General features: G+C 36.1%; 4 protein-coding genes and 1 long non-coding RNA gene across 7 annotated transcripts; 2 read left to right on the top strand and 3 right to left on the bottom strand.

Annotated features, from left to right (window-relative positions):
• Nucleotides 1-229: 229 nt before the first annotated feature.
• Nucleotides 230-3,070, bottom strand: mEFG1 (mitochondrial translation elongation factor G 1). The gene is made up of 3 exons (XM_065307194.1): nucleotides 2,915-3,070; nucleotides 758-2,579; nucleotides 230-701 (listed from the first exon to the last, which is right to left on the bottom strand). Exons 1-3 carry the CDS (start codon nucleotides 2,984-2,986, stop codon nucleotides 346-348), a joined length of 2,250 nt encoding a protein of 749 aa, XP_065163266.1. The 5' UTR covers nucleotides 2,987-3,070; the 3' UTR covers nucleotides 230-345.
• On the top strand, nucleotides 2,767-9,510 carry LOC135795498 (probable multidrug resistance-associated protein lethal(2)03659). Of its 3 annotated transcripts, none has more exons than XM_065307191.1 (7): nucleotides 2,767-2,892; nucleotides 4,828-5,415; nucleotides 5,479-5,906; nucleotides 5,960-6,116; nucleotides 6,329-8,076; nucleotides 8,133-8,366; nucleotides 8,425-9,510. In XM_065307191.1, exons 2-7 carry the CDS (start codon nucleotides 5,108-5,110, stop codon nucleotides 9,369-9,371), a joined length of 3,822 nt encoding a protein of 1,273 aa, XP_065163263.1. In that variant the 5' UTR covers nucleotides 2,767-2,892; nucleotides 4,828-5,107; the 3' UTR covers nucleotides 9,372-9,510. The 3 variants fall into 3 exon arrangements, with proteins under 3 accessions (XP_065163263.1, XP_065163264.1, XP_065163262.1); XM_065307192.1 differs by lacking the exon at nucleotides 2,767-2,892 and adding an exon at nucleotides 4,080-4,125; XM_065307190.1 differs by lacking the exon at nucleotides 2,767-2,892 and adding an exon at nucleotides 4,122-4,215.
• On the bottom strand, nucleotides 9,377-9,919 carry LOC135795518 (uncharacterized). The gene is made up of 2 exons (XR_010549084.1): nucleotides 9,781-9,919; nucleotides 9,377-9,720 (listed from the first exon to the last, which is right to left on the bottom strand). It is a non-coding gene; the product is annotated as an uncharacterized lncRNA (long non-coding RNA).
• On the top strand, nucleotides 9,919-14,377 carry LOC135795497 (probable multidrug resistance-associated protein lethal(2)03659). The gene is made up of 6 exons (XM_065307189.1): nucleotides 9,919-10,356; nucleotides 10,410-10,837; nucleotides 10,993-11,149; nucleotides 11,213-12,960; nucleotides 13,022-13,255; nucleotides 13,316-14,377. Exons 1-6 carry the CDS (start codon nucleotides 10,049-10,051, stop codon nucleotides 14,260-14,262), a joined length of 3,822 nt encoding a protein of 1,273 aa, XP_065163261.1. The 5' UTR covers nucleotides 9,919-10,048; the 3' UTR covers nucleotides 14,263-14,377.
• On the bottom strand, nucleotides 14,374-15,664 carry LOC135795514 (L-xylulose reductase). Its single transcript, XM_065307222.1, has 5 exons — nucleotides 15,501-15,664; nucleotides 15,326-15,406; nucleotides 14,948-15,119; nucleotides 14,575-14,892; nucleotides 14,374-14,518 (listed from the first exon to the last, which is right to left on the bottom strand). Exons 1-5 carry the CDS (start codon nucleotides 15,550-15,552, stop codon nucleotides 14,407-14,409), a joined length of 735 nt encoding a protein of 244 aa, XP_065163294.1. The 5' UTR covers nucleotides 15,553-15,664; the 3' UTR covers nucleotides 14,374-14,406.
• Between the last annotated feature and the right edge of the window lie 1,193 nt (nucleotides 15,665-16,857).

Raw genomic sequence — 16,857 nt, 5'->3', positions numbered from 1 at the left:
TTTCGCTAAAAAAAAAACGATTCTCTGACACGACTGAGCGCGTAGTGCAATTTGCACCGTCCTTTTATACCTGCGAGCTACCCGCAAAAAGTGATGGGGGTAAGTCCCTGCCATGAAGCTAGTACCGTGCGACTGAAACGGTTGTGTGTAAACCGGTTCTAAGGAAGATGTGCTTCACGGGTATGCCTTTTGCCCTCACACCATTACATCCCAAACCACTTGTCCATAGTACATAATAAAAGTATATATTACAGACAAACAAATTGAAGTATAAAAAACATTTCCCCAATTGTTTCTTTAGACATTTAAATAATTCCAATTAATTAAACTAATTAGATTACCTCATCAATTCTTCCCCTTCTTTTTGGCTTTCTCTTTATCCGGAAGTAAACCCATGCTTCGCTGGTACTCCTCGACTAGTTTATCTTGTAAATCATTAGCACACGGTGAGTATCTGCTGTATTCCATTGAGAATTCACCTTTGCCTTGAGTGCTAGATCTCAATTCACCAGCGTAACCAAACATGTCGTTTAAGGGTACCTCTGCATGAATTGTACACCATCCTTCTGTACCTTCACTACCAGTGACGATACCATGACGTTTGTTGATTTGGGCAATGATTGATCCTTGAAACTCATCGGGAGCTGTCACCTCAACGGCCATGACTGGTTCCAAGACTTGCCAGGACCCATTTTCAAAGACTAAGTAATACAAAATTATTTATTATGTTTATAACTCTTGGAAATAAATAACATACCTTCTTTAATTGCTCCCTGCGCAGCAAGGAAGAACGCTAATTCGCTGGAATCAACAATATGATGCGCACCATCCTGCAACCTGAAGATTAACCCAGACAACTTGTTGCCTGTAAGCAGACCCTTCTCCGCCATGGCCATATATCCTCTCTTTACACCCGGAATGTACTGTTTCGGCACATTAGTGCCCACGGTCTCGTCGACAAAGTCCAGAATAGTATTACGATGAGCCGGCAGAGGTTCAATAACACCCGTCACCCTCGCATACTGTCCTTGACCACCCGATTGCTTTTTATGCAAATAATCAAACTCACAGGGCGCAACGAGCGTCTCCCTGAACGCCACTTTCGGCTTACCCAAAACTACAGGACAATTGTATTCTTTTTCCATTCTCTGCGCGTAAATTTCCAAATGCAATTCACCCATGCCAGAAACAATGGTTTCTTTATTATCACTATCAAAGAAGAAGTGAAATGTTGGATCTTCCTTAGTGAATCTAGCAATAGCTTTAGAGAAGTTATCTCTATCTTTCGAGTTTGCTGGATTAATCGCCATTGAGACAACTGGATCCGGAACGTATATACTTTCCAAACTTATATCTTGTTTTAAATCAGCAAGGAAGGTGTCGCCACTAGCGCAGTCCACCCCAAATAACGCAAAAATATCCCCTGCGAATACTTCGTTTACATCCTCCATATTATTCGAGTGTAATCTGACCAAACGTGCAATTCGAATCTTTTTCCCAGTACGAGCATTGAAAATATTCTCACCCTTTTTCAACATTCCCTGATAACACCTCATATACGTAAGTTGACCAAACCTACCCGCTTCCAATTTGAATGCCAATGCAACAAATTCATTCTCGTCACTTCTAGTTGGAACAAGTTTGACTTTAATTGGATCTTCTCCTTGGCGTTCTTTCAAAGCAAAATTATCTACTTCACCAGGTTGAGGTAGATAATCCAAGACAGCATCTAATAAAGGTTGTACTCCTCTGTTTTTCAATGCAGTACCTACTAAAACAGGCGTGAAAGTGCGTTTTAAACAAGTTCTTCTTATGGCTGCTTTTATATCCGCGTCAGTCATGGCTTTCTCTTCAAGAAATAGTTCACCAAGTTTTTCATCGACGTTTGATAAATGTTCGATGAGTTCATGTCGTTTGTCAGAGCATTCAGCACGCATTTCCTTCGGAATTTCGTCATAACGTAATGTCTCACCGAATGGTCCCTCGTTGTAAATCGCCTTTTGTTCAATTAAATCAATGACACCCTTGGTTTCGCCTTCTAAACCAATCGGTAACTGTATGAATGCTGCGTGATGATTGAGTTTTGAACGCATCTGTGATAAAACCCGCGATGGATTCGCACCCATCCTGTCTAGTTTGTTAATGAATGCTAGACAAGGCACATTGTAGCGTTTCATTTGACGGTTTACAGTCAAACTTTGGCTTTGAACGCCTCCAACTGCACACAGTACCAGAATTGCTCCATCAAGTACTCTGAGTGATCTTTCAACTTCAACTGTGAAGTCCACATGACCTGGTGTGTCTATGATGTTGATGTTGTGATCTTTCCAGAGTGTGTATGTTGCTGCTGATTGGATTGTGATACCGCGTTGACGCTCAAGTTCCATGGAATCCATAGTTGCACCTACATTGTCTTTACCTTTCACTTCGTGCATTTCGGCAATACGTCCGGTGTAGAATAATATTCGTTCCGTTAGAGTTGTCTTGCCGGAGTCTATATGTGCAGATATTCCTATATTTCGTATTTTTTCCAGTTGTTTGTGTTCAGCATATTTTGTGTAGTTGGACATTGATTTGTGCTAAATAAAGTATAATTATATATGATAAGTTGGTTGTTATCATTATGGAATAATACCATGTTCTTTGGAAGCAGATTAATTGAAAATATTATTGAAACATGAGAGCAAAAGTAAAAAGATACTAATGTCTTGTTAATTTTACTTGAAGAGATAATAAAAACTGTTGGTTTACATCTTGAAAATCCCGCAGTTATGTTAATTATAATTCTGTGCAGCTACATTCCAGTAATATTGGGAAATTATATTTAAAAATAGCAAGTATTCCAAAGTTAAATTTTATGTTTCCAATTTTGGTTTCTGCTTTCAAGAACAGGTCAGTTAGAGTAAATACATACGTTAAGGGCATTTTTAACACCGTTAGCTATTGCTGTTGTTCGTGGATGCTTCAATAAATTAATTATCGTCATTTTGTCGGCTTCTTAGTCGGTGAATCTTAAATTTATTGTGTAATTCCTTGAGGTTAGATACAAAAGTGCACATGACATTCTTATCCATGTGGATCTATTTTCACCATATGCAACCAAGTATACAATTTAATTTTAAAACTTTTATCTCACCTCCAGGATGTTACAACAATATTTATTCTTATAATATTTTAAGTATTTTATATAGATAACTGAGATTTATATTAAAAACATAAAACATTCTTATCAGTGTATACATTGATATGATTATTAAAAATGTTGCGCATACCAGACGTAGATATAAAACCTCTTAATTTACTAGTAACGCTCTGATTGTTTAAAAATATAGAATAGTAATATGCTGCGCTGCTAGCAATTAATATGCCGCCAACTTCAAGTACAAAACTCACGTGATAACTCTGATAACCATTGATTATTTGATTAATCCGAGTTATATTGCCATTAACACGACATTTGATTTTTTAAAACAATCGCTTTACAAACACATCGAATACTTTTTTACCGAAGTTTAATGCCACAGTCAATAAAATCGAGAAACGCATAGAAAACAAAAGCAAACATTAAGCGAATAAACAAGCTATATTTATCTGGAATTCCCTATTGTATATCTAAAAACGCATGGATTTTTAATTGTTGCAAATTTTGCTCTTTTAAAGTTTCGCAACTACAGAAAACATGTTTAACATGATTGATTGATTGATAAATTTGGAATAAATTTAATTTTAAAATATTTTTGCATACCAAAACAAAGGTTTAGACTGAGAATGATACGGCACGTGGGATAACTTTTTACGTATCCTTGAAAATCAGTAAATTCTGACTTAAACGAACGTTTCGAATAACAGGAAACTTTAATTATTCTAATTTGACTCTAATTAATCGTTAGGAAGTTGTTTTACTTACTAGTTAAGTTCGAAAGTTTACCCAAACTTACTTTTAATTTATTGCGAAAACACAGACAATATCACGAGTCATCACGCCATTAAAACTATAAACAAATGCAATTTTAATAAAAACACAGCTAAAAACAGTTTCTACAACACTTAAAACACTTTGTGTAAAGGATCAATATTCTACACCCTTAACAAGTGTATATTTTGACCTATATATAACCCTAAAACGTGAGTTATCCTTGCAGAGCTCCTTTAAAACTTTCAACCGAAATAAAACAACAAAAAACATTAAATTAAATTATGGAGCATTTTGAAAAGGTATAAATTGCATCCTATAAATTAAACATAACTGTACCAAGTTTAATCTATCATGTATTATTTATCAGTGACGAAATTATGCTTTGGTTGTGCCTTTAGCAATTTAGCTATTCAAGTGCTATATCACGATCGCAATAATGACATTATTTAATACCTACATATCCAAATTGAACGATAACAAACTTTTACAAACATTTTCATTTATTTGCAAACGAAAAATTCTAGATATCACGTAAACAGTTAATGTCACAATAAGTCTATAAAAGTATACGAGTACATTCAAAATATTTAATAAATACGGTTTGATACATATTTGTTTATTAATCTGGTTTTCACTTTCAAAATAGACATTACGAGAGTTCGAATCATGGTAAACATGCTTTGAACTTTATTTTAAATATTGACTGTATGATATAAAATGAATGATAACCATTCTAATATTTGTATTATTTTTTGGACAATGCCTTTTTCCAAATATTTTTCACGGTTTAGTAATAAAATTTTTCTTTTTATGAGAAGGTTTTATTTTTTAATTGCTGCAATTTTCGTGATTTTAAACAAAATTGATATTTTTTATTACTTGTGGGAATCTGCAGTTTCTATTATTTTTAGGTAAATCACTTAATTGCACCAAGTGTAAACTACACCAGCCATTTGCGCTCGGAATTCTCAGCACGCGAGATAAAAATCAACAATATGGAAACAAACCTTCATGTCATCCAGCCTCCTCCGCTGTGACATGCAATCGAAGGCAGTGGTCCGATTGCGCTTATCAGATGACTAGCTAGATACGAATTGATCAATTCTGCTGGCATTCGACGGCCGGCCGTATTCAACGGCACATCTATCTCTGCGACGGTGAAGGTGCTGGGGCACGTGGTGCGTGGGTGCGATGTACCAGGGCGCGAGCGTTGACCGCAGGCGCAATCCGCGCGAACGCGCTGGTCTTTTACGCGTCTTCGGCTTTTTGTTCACTGTCGATATCTTCCGAAAAGCGCGTCATCGAGATTTAATTGAAGATGATCTCTACGAACCGCTGCAGGATTGCGAAACGGCGCATATTGGTGATCGCTTGGAGTTCGAATGGGAGAAGGAGCGCCAACTTGGTAGGAACTCGCTCACCAGGGCTTTGGTGAAGGTTTTTGGAAGGACCTACGCTTTGTATGGCGTAGCCACACTTTTTATTAGATCCACACTTATGTAAGTCATAAAGTTCTTTTGAATTAGAGCAAATTTTGCATTAAATTTTTTTTAATATTCCAGGACAGCGAGTCCATTACTTGTGGGACGGTTAGTATCCTATTTTGCACCTGATTCTACCATGACGCAAGAAACTGTGTGTGCCTACGGTGCTTTATTACTGCTTTGTGGATTTATCCAAAGTGCCTTTAATCATCACTACCATCTGGTGATGTCCGTTCTGGGCATTAAAATTAAAGCTTCCATTATTTCACTGCTCTACCGAACATCTTTACGATTGACAAGTGCATCTTTGATGCAACTCACCAGTGGTAAACTGGTCACTCTTGTGAGTAAAGACGCAGCTGCTTTTGAGTCCGCCATCACTTTCTTCCATGATATGTGGATTGGTATTGTTCAGCTGTTTATTGTCAACTACGTGATGTACCAACAAATCCAAGAGGCTAGTTTTGTTGGAGTTGCTTTACTCATTGTTTTGATTCCTATTCAAGGTATGTACAATCATAATTATAACTTAAATGTGTGAAATTGTTGATTTTTACAGTTTACATTGCTAAATTTACCAAAATGGTGCGACTCAAAATGGCGGCGAAAACTGACGAGAGGTTAAAGCGAATGCAAGAGATTCTAACCTCAATCAAACTTTTAAAGTTGTATAATTGGGGAGGATATTATACTAAATTAACCAACAATATAAGAACGTATGTATTTTTTGTTTTCATTGTTACGAGTTTAATCAGTTTATTTCTCAATATAACCCACATAAACACAAATAGAGCATTTTTTAAGTTAATTATCTGATTAGACTCTAGCCTGATAATTTTAGAAAAGCACTCCAACAATTGTTATCAATACACTTCGAAATAGCTTATTCATAAAAAAATAATAATCTCTGAATGAATTTGTTTTTCAGTGAAGAAATATCCAAACTGCGAATAATTTTCTACCTTAAAGCAACCGTTTTAATTATAAGTCAAATCAGCCAACGGCTGTCGTTCTACTTATGCATCATGTTCTACATCTACCAGGGAAATTTCATCACTGCCGAAAAGACCTTCATAATCATTGGTTGCTATCATAATCTGCGGTTTGTACTTACAATAGCTGTACCATTTTTCGTATCGCAATTTGCTGAAGCTCGGAGTGCGATGAAACGCATCAAACAAGCACTGCTTATTGAGAGTGTCCCAGAACCATCCAATGATGGACATGATACAGAAGTGAAAATTATTGTCAAAGATGCAACTATAGACTTCTTAGGACAGCGAATTCTGACCGCGATTAACTTTGAAGCTAGATCTCCCACTTTGGTAGCCATTACCGGAAATGTTGGTAGTGGAAAAAGTACATTCTTGAAGATGTTACTAAAAGAAATCTATACCACATCTGGAAGTGTTCACGTTAATGGTGTTTTGAGTTATGCATCACAAGATCCATGGTTATTCCCGGGGACCATCAGAGAGAACATTTTATTTGGTCTACCTTTTAACAGAGAACGATATCAGAAAATAGTGAAGAGTTGTGCACTGATTCAAGACCTGGAGAGTTTTCCAATGAAAGATAACACTGTTGTCAATGATAAAGGTTTGAATCTGAGCAAAGGACAACAGGCAAGAATTAATTTAGCGCGTGCTGTTTACAAAGAAGCGGATATTTATTTATTGGACGATGTTATGGTGTCTTTAGATGCTACTGTGAGCAAGTATATCTTTGAGAACTGCTTCCAAGGACTGCTCAAAGACAAACTAGTAGTATTTGTGTGCCATAACAAGAAATATCTTAAACTGACAGATAGAATTCATGTTTTGAACAAGGGAACTGTCGAAGCAGAAGGGGAATATAACGATTTGAAGAACTTAGGTATTGAATTCACAGTGGAGACAATTGATTCAACCATTGAAACCAAGCAGATTATTGATAAGAAAGCAGAAGCGCAAGATGAGACCAATGAAGAAGCATCCCTGTTAACGAGCAGTAAACATATCGCACAACGATTATATTTGGAGGGTAAACAAGAAGGAAAAGTAAAACTGGGTGTGTACAAAGCTTATTTGGATAGTACTGGAGGATGGACTGTCTTTTTCGGTGTCCTGGCTCTATTTTCATTCACGCAGATCTTCCAAAGTAATTTTGATTACTACGTCCAGAAATGGCTCAAAGTAGAAGAGGCGATCAGTAGATTGACTTATAATATATCAATGAACTACACAAATGTAACATTTGAAAGTGAAATTTACACTGAAGCATACGCAGAACATATAGGCACAGTTTACACCTACACATTCCTAATTGTAATGGCGATTGTTTGTGTGAGTGTTCAATTATTCGTATTCTTTGGATTCACTACAAAAGCATCAAGGGTTGTACACAATTCGACATTCGCCAAGGTCACAAGCGCGACGATGAACTTCTTTGATCAGAACTTATCCGGAAATGTGCTCAACCGGTTTTCAAAGGACATTGGAATTATAGATGAGATCCTACCATATATTATTTACGAAGCATTTAGAGTACTGTTCTTTGCCTTGGGTATAACCACAGTGATTTCTGTGGCAAACCCAGTATTGATTTTTCCAACGTTGATCATGTTTTCGCTGATGATGTGGTTTAGGAGAAGTTTTCTGGTTGCTAGCAGAGGTTTGAAGCGTTTAGATGGCACAAGTAAGTTCCAAATGTTTAAAATATTCCAGTAAACATTTTAAGAATTTGTTTTTTAGCAAGGGCACCTGTTGTGGGTTTCCTCAACTCTACACTGGAAGGGTTAACCACGATAAGAGCAAGTGGAAATCAAGAGTTGTTAATTCGCCAGTTCGAAAAGCATCAAGATTTGAACACCTCGTCATTATATATGTTCTTTTCGATTTCACGAGCGTTTGGTTTTTGGTTGGATTGCATGTGTAAAGTATACGTTGCTATAATTATTTACATCTCCATCTTTACGAGCGTTAGAGGTTTGTATTTAATATTAAGTTACTTATGTAACCAATTATACAATCAATACCATTTTAGGAGAGGGATCAGGTGGTAAAGTTGGTTTGATCTTAACCCAGGCCTTTGGAATGATGGGTCTACTCCAATGGGGAATCCGTCAATGGGCAGAGCTGGAGAATCAAATGACATGCGTGGAGAGAGTGGTTGAATATGCAGATATTGAACAAGAAAAACAAGCAGGAGTAGATCCAGACAACTGGCCACTCAAAGGACACATTGAATATCGTAATGTTTGCATGACGTACTTTACAGGCAAACCTGTTCTAACCAACGTGAACTTTGAAATATTATCTGGGGAACGTGTTGGTATTGTTGGTAGAACCGGAGCAGGAAAATCTTCAATCATATCCGCTTTATTCAGACTGTACAACATCAAAGGCTCCATTATAATCGACGACTTTGATATTAGAGACATTGAACTGCCAATTGTACGTTCGAAAATTTCTATCATCCCACAAGATCCTGTACTGTTTGCGGGAACAATACGTACTAATCTAGACCCGGATCAACAGCATACAGATAACGAGTTATGGAACACCCTGGGTGAAGTTGAACTTAAGTATGATGTTGAATGTCTTCAAGAGGGGTTAAGTACAGTTGTGCAAGAGGGTGGGGGTAACTTTAGTGTAGGACAACGTCAATTAATCTGTTTAGCTCGGGCTGTTTTACGAAATAACAAAATTCTTGTTTTGGACGAAGCTACAGCCAATATTGACCCGACAACAGATGCGCTTATTCAGAAAACAATCCGTAGCTTGTTTTCGCATTGTACAATATTGACTATTGCACATCGGTTGCATACAGTTATAGACTCCGACAGGATTCTTGTCGTGGACAATGGAGAGGTGATAGATTTTGATACGCCTAGGAATTTAGTGCAAAGGAGAAGTGGCACATTTTACAATATGGCCAAACAAGTTGGTTTGGCAGATCAATTTTTGACCGAAGATCAAAAAGATAAATAAGTTAATATATTGTTATTGTTTTATATAGTTTGAAGTAGTTATGTTTTAATTATTGAAATATATCTCGTGTTTGTATATTTTCTAGTTATAAATATTTTGTATATGATCGACTTTAATATAATAAATTGTTGAAATATAATATTACAGTGTTACTTTTCTACATTATTATCATCCATTCATCGGGAGTCACGTTTACACCATTAATGTTTGTATTTCTGGAAGCATTAGTCAAGCTAGCTTATTTATAAAGTTTTATACTTGTAGTCTACTCGCACATTGGAAGGTAAGTTGGTAAAACTTTCCGCTTGGATTTATATAGCTGTGCTTTGAATGATGCATCAAATTCCCACTGTTATTAGAAATATTTTTAAACATTTGTCGGAAATTGCATAATAAAAGCAGCACCAACCTGCATAATGAATATTATTGCGAGTTTTATTTTGTAGATAAACAAGTTAATTGCTGCACTGACCGCTTGCGTTTGGAATCCACAGCACGCGAAATAAAAATCAACAATAAAAAAAATACACACTCACATAACGCCTCTTCCAGTAGCAGTCGGATTGCGTTTATCAGATGATTAGCTAGATGCGCATCGTACATTTCAGTAAGTAGTGGACATCCGACCGCGTTCAGTGGCACTTGTATCTGCGGAGGTGGTGTGACACGTGGGTGTCATGTACCAAGGCGCGACAGTTGACCGCAAGCGAAATCCGCGCGAGCGCGCTGGTCTCTTCCGGGTCTTTGCCTTTTTGTATACAGTAGACATCTTCCGGAAGGCTCGACATCGGGATCTGATTGAAGATGATCTCTATGAACCGCTGCCCGACTTTGGAACATCGTTTATTGGTGATCGGCTTGAGTTTGAATGGCAGAAGGAGAAAGAAATTGGTAGAAATTCACTTACCAGGGCATTGATGAGGGTTTTTGGAAGGACCTATATTCTATGTGGTATTGCAGCACTTTTTATCAAAACAACTCTTGCGTAAGTTGATTTTAAAACCTAACAGATTGAAATTCAATAACTTTATATTCAAGAACTACAACTCCATTGCTAGTTGGTCGTTTGGTGTCGTATTTTGCACCTGATTCTACCATGACACAAGAAACTGTCTGTATTTACGGTGGTTTGTTACTGTTAAGTGGATTCATCCAAAGTGCCTTTGATCAACACTATCAATTGATGATGGCTATTTTGGGCCTTAAAATTAAAGCTTCCATTGTTTCCCTCCTTTATCGAACGTCTTTACGTTTGACAAGTGCATCTCTAATGAAGCTCACCAGTGGTAAACTGGTAACCCTTGTGAACAAAGACGCTGGCGCCTTTGAAACCGCCGTATCTCGTTTTCATGATCTGTGGATTGGAGTTATTCAGCTGTTTATTGTCAACTACGTCATGTACCAGCAGATCCAGGAGGCCAGCTTTGTTGGCGTCGCTTTGCTCCTAGTTTTGATTCCTGTTCAAGGTGAGTGCAATCATGGTAATTATTACTTTAGAACAAGGTTACCGGATAACAGTGGTTTTTGTGTTCGCCAAAAATTAAATCGCGATTAACTGCATCACACCATGGCTGCAATCATTTCTGGTGATAATTCATGAGAATATTTTAATTGGTTGCAGTTATCCTTGCAAAATACACGAAAATCACGCGACTCAAAATGGCGGCGAAAACTGACGAGAGATTAAAACTAATGCAAGAGATTCTAACGTCAATTAAACTTTTAAAGTTGTATAATTGGGGAGGATACTATACTAAATTGACAAATAATATAAGAATGTATGTTAATATTAATTTATTTAGTCTGAAATTATCAAACTAACATAAATTACTAATTTTCAGTCAAGAAATGTCAAAACTACGAATAATTTTCTACCTCAAATCTTGTGTAATGATTCTGAGTCAAATCAGCGATCGACTGTCTTTCTATTTATGCATCATGTTTTACATTTACCAAGACAATTTCATCACAGCCGAAAAGACCTTTATTATAATTGGGTGTTACCATACTCTCAGAATGGTACTCACCATTTCTGTACCATGGTTTATCACGCAGTTTGCCGAAGCTCGCAGTGCTATGAAGCGTATCAAAGAAGCGCTGCTGATTGAAAACGTCCCAGAATCATCAAATAATATAAATGATCAAGAAGTTAAAGTTATTGTTAAAGGTGCCACTGTAGACTTTCTGGGACAACGTATTCTAAGTGATATTAATTTGCAAGTAAGATCTCCTTCTTTGATTGCTATAACAGGCAATGTTGGTAGTGGAAAAAGTACAATGCTAAAGATGTTGCTAAATGAAATTTACACCGAATCAGGAAATGTTCACGTTAATGGTACTGTGAGTTATGCATCACAAGATCCATGGTTATTCCCAGGGACCATCAGAGAGAACATTTTATTTGGTCAAAGTTTCAATAGCGAACGATATCAAGAAGTAGTGAGGAGATGCGCATTGATTCAAGACCTGGAGAGTTTTCCAATGAAAGATAACACTGTTGTTAATGACAAAGGTTTGAATCTGAGTAAAGGACAACAGGCAAGAATTAATTTAGCACGTGCAGTGTACAAAGAAGCGGATATTTATTTATTGGACGATGTTATGGTGTCTTTAGATGCCACTGTAAGCAAATATATCTTTGAGAATTGCTTCCAAGGACTGCTCAAAGCCAAACTAGTAGTATTTGTTTGTCATAACAAGAAATATCTTAAACTTGCTGATAAAATTCTTGTTTTGAACAAAGGAAGTATACAAGCAGAAGGAAAATACAAAGACTTGAAGAATTTAGGTATTGAGTTTACAGTAGATACAATTGATTCAACGATTGAAACTCAAGATGACATCAGAAAGAAATCTGAAAAATGTGAGAAGATACATGAAGAGGCAGTCATGTTAACAAACACTAAACATGTTGCACAACGATTATATTTAGAGGGTAAAGAAGAAGGAAAAGTTAAACTTTGTGTTTACAAAGCTTATTTGGATAGTGCTGGAGGATGGCTGGTATTAGTAGGACTTCTAATGCTTTTTACCTGCACACAGACTTTTCAGAGTTATTTTGATTACTATATACAGACCTGGTTAAAAGTGGAAGAGTCAATGAGCAGGTTAACATATAATATATCAATGAACTATACAAATGTAACATTTGACAGCGATACTTACGAGGAAGTATACGCACAACATTTGGGGACAATTTACACCTACTCTTTCCTGATGGGAATGGCAATTGTATCAGTGAGCATCCAATTGTTTATTTTCTTTGGACTTGCTACGAAAGCATCAAAGTTCTTACATAATTCTATATTTACCAAGGTCACGAATGCAACGATGAACTTCTTTGATCAGAACTTATCTGGGAATATTCTCAATCGGTTTTCGAAGGATATGGGAACAATTGATGAATATTTGCCTTATGTGGTTTATGAATCTTTTAGGGTGTTATTCTTTACAGTGGGTATAAGCACGGTCATTTCAGTTGCTAGCCCTATTTTGATTCTGCCTACTTTGATCATGATAACGTTGATGCTGTTATCAAGGAAAAGTTTTTTGGTTGCCAGCAGAGGATTGAAGAGATTAGATGGAATGAGTATGTTTTGTTTCCTTCCTCTTTCAGAATGAATATATAATTAATTTATTCTCGTTTTTAGCGAGGGCACCTGTTGTTGGTTACTTAAACTCATCCCTGGAGGGTCTTACTACAATTCGAGCGAGTGGTAATCAAACTCTATTAATACGCCAGTTTGAAAGGCATCAAGATTTAAACACTTCAACCCTGTATATGTATTTTTCAATTGCGAAAGCCTTTGGTTTCTGGTTAGATTGTATGTGCAAAGTATATGTGGCTTTAGTTATTTATTCATCAATCTTTATGAGTGATAGAGGTAGTTGGATGAAAATAATTTGATGTCAAAACAATAGAAAGAAAACAAAATAATTTTTAGGAGAGGGATCTGGTGGTAAAGTTGGTTTGATTATAACGCAAGCCTTTGGAATGATGGGTTTACTCCAATGGGGAATCCGTCAATGGGCTGAACTGGAGAATCAAATGACTTGTGTTGAACGTCTGAATGAGTACTCAGATACTGAACAAGAAAAGCACGCAGGAGTAGATCCAGATAGCTGGCCACTGAAGGGACACATTGAATATCGTAATGTTTGCATGACGTACTTTACAGGCAAACCGGTTCTAACCAATGTAAACTTTGAAATATTTTCTGGAGAACGTGTGGGTATTGTCGGAAGAACCGGAGCAGGAAAATCTTCAATCATATCTGCTTTATTCAGACTGTACAACATCAAAGGCTCCATTACCATTGACGAATTTGATATTAGAGACGTTGAACTACCAATTGTACGTTCAAAAATCTCTATTATCCCTCAGGATCCTGTCCTTTTTGCTGGTACAATACGCACGAATCTTGACCCAGATGGTCAACATACAGATATGCAGTTGTGGAACACCCTGGAGAAAGTGGAACTTAAAAAGGATGTGGAATGTCTTTCAGATGGGTTAAGTACAGTTGTGCAAGAGGGTGGGGGTAACTTTAGCGTAGGACAACGCCAATTGATTTGCTTAGCCCGAGCTGTGTTGAGAGATAATAAAATCCTCGTGTTGGATGAGGCTACGGCTAATATTGACCCGACAACAGATGCGCTCATTCAGAAAACAATTCGTAGGTTGTTTTCGCATTGTACAATATTGACTATTGCACACCGGTTGCATACAGTTATTGACTCTGATAGGATTCTTGTCGTGGACAATGGAGAGGTGATAGATTTTGATACGCCTAGGAATTTAGTGCAAAGAGGAAGTGGACCGTTTTACAATATGGCCAAACAAGTTGGTTTGGCAGATCAATTTATAGAAGAAAATCAAAAAGATAAATAAATTGTTATATGTTGATACTATCAACTTGATAGTTATGTAAGTCTTGTAATAAATTGTTAAATATGTTAATTCCATTCAAATGGTTAATTAAAATTAGGAAATTTTCAAAAATTAAGCCATTCAAGCAATTTTATTGATGAAAAATTAGTTTGCCATAAACCCACCATCGATAGGAAGACACGTGCCTGAGATCATAGAAGATTTATCACTTAGAAGATACAAAACAGCATCGGTAACTTCGGACACTTCGCCAAACCTAAACAAATAAATAAATTAAACCTTCTTCTAAACTACTCTAACATTATCTGTCACCTTCCCATGGGAATCTTAGCCAGCATAGGTTTAGCATGAACTGGATCTTCCCAATGTAACTTGCCCATATCTGTCATAATCACAGTGGGATTCACACTATTCACCCGAATACCAGCCGGGCCCAATTCAGTCGCTGCGCATCGGGTGAAACCATCAACGGCAGCCTTACTTGCACAGTAAACTGCATGATCTCCCAATCCTGCAGTGCCAGCTTGTGAGGAAACATTCACGATTGATCCTTTTACGCCACGAGCTTTCAGGGACTTTGCCACATGCTGAGTGCAATTAATAACTGCTTTAACATTAATTGCAAATGTCCTAAACATCAATGTTTAAGTAGATAGTCTTTTAAATTCCGCTTAAAGAGTAATACTTATCACAATCTGCATCAGTAATGGTACCAATGGGACCGAGAATTGCAACGGCAGCATTGTTTACTAATAAATCAATAGGTCCTAATGAATCAAGAACTTTTTCAGTTTCAGTCCAATTTGAACAGTCCACCGCCGCGATTTCAATATTCGGATGTTCAGATTTGAGTTTTTCTAAACAGAAAATGATAAAATAAAGATAATTCAGTATAAATTGTTATCAGTTGACTAAAACAATATAATATATACTTGATTACGTATTAAGTAACTGTTATTCAAACATCTTATCAACTTTAGCCTTGACCTAACTAAATTTAAACTTAATTTTTCTTTTCACACCCAAGTGAATTGACTTCACTCAGTAAATATTCATTACCAACCTAAAAGATCCTTGTTTCTGGCAAGAGCAACCACTTTTGCACCACATTTTGCAAGCTGCAGGGCAATATCACGTCCGATACCTTGAAAATACAAATTTACAGTTATAATTAACAGATACACACTTTATCACAAAATGAGCTTGTTTAAACAGCTAAAACTTGAATTTATATTGACCTTGGCTGGCGCCGGTGACAAGCGCTCGTTTCCCATGAAAAGTGATTTCCATTTTCAGCTAAATCGGTACTGTTAAGCCTGGTCAAGAGATTCGTGTGATTCGCAGGCAAGTTGCGGTTGTTTAATGACTTGTGAGGTTAGCTTAACTTAAGTTAAATTGTTAAAAAGTCCAAACTCCATTGGTTACATAAATGTCAATTCGTATGTATGCAGTTAAATTACTTGTTTGTTGGGTATTGTAGCTTTATAGCATATAATATGGCAGGCAACCCAACGCATGTACTGAAAAATTGAACAATCTTTAAATTGTCTCTCAAAAATGTGTTGTTTTTATGTATTGTATAGCAATGTAAATAATTAAAAATCATGACCTATTTTTCGCACTTGCGTATCATACATTACTACTGGTTTAAAGTATTTACACAACTATTGTCAAAAACATATTGAATCTCCTGTATAAATAGGGCAATTGGACGTTTCAAAACTGCGTATTATATTTTGATAAATCTAATAGAAATTACATATGATTTAAACTGCAAAATTGCCCTAAAATGTCATATTTCTTCGCTACTATTTTTATTATATTTATCTTCCTCGTTGAATACGTAATCCATAGTTATTATTAGAAAATTTGATATGAATCAAACCTATTTATCATTTTAAATGATAGTGTAAAGTGTAAGGTATTACTGTAATGCAAGTTATTTTCAGCATGAGAAATTCCATTTGCTTTGTTTTTCACATAAACTTAACGTAAATCAAGAAAACAAATAAATATATCGCATATTACCGTCTATTATTTGTTATTGTATAATACTTCAGTGTATTTTTACTTATTTTTTGATTGTTTACATACTTGGTCCAATATTGTGCAACATTTTGTTATACGCAAACTGTTAATTGAGAATTCTGAGCAAACCATAGAAGTTACATTAAAAATTAATAGATATTAATTGGTCTGAAAAAGCAGTTGTTTGATTAGTGTTAAATCGATATTAATGTGAGTTAAAGAGTATAACTATTATAGAAGCACGAATATAAATTCTAACAATGTTTTATCATACATATTTCGACAAGATTTCAACTTGATTTCAACATGATTACGACATGTCGGCACTTGACGCCACGAAAACAGGGACGACACAGGTTTGTTTAAACATGAATTAAAGAGCATTAAACTGACGAGTAGATTGTAGCTGTCAGACAACAAAGTACTAAATAAATATGTAGTTATATTTGTTAGTAAAGAGTAATTTCGAAAAATTGCGTAAACCTTATAAAAAAAAATTAAAATTGACCATTATAACTAAAAAAAGGTTATTTTTATGCTTATAGTTACTTAATAGTTATTTCAAGC

This window comes from Atheta coriaria, unplaced genomic scaffold (assembly GCF_025399875.1).
Source record: "Atheta coriaria isolate IRGN ID8LTWV9N9 unplaced genomic scaffold, Caltech_Dcor_3.1 hic_scaffold_7_pilon, whole genome shotgun sequence".
In the NCBI taxonomy this organism is placed as follows: domain Eukaryota; kingdom Metazoa; phylum Arthropoda; class Insecta; order Coleoptera; family Staphylinidae; genus Dalotia; species Dalotia coriaria.
Note: the sequence above shows the minus strand (reverse complement) of the source record. Positions and strands in the feature narration are given on the sequence as shown.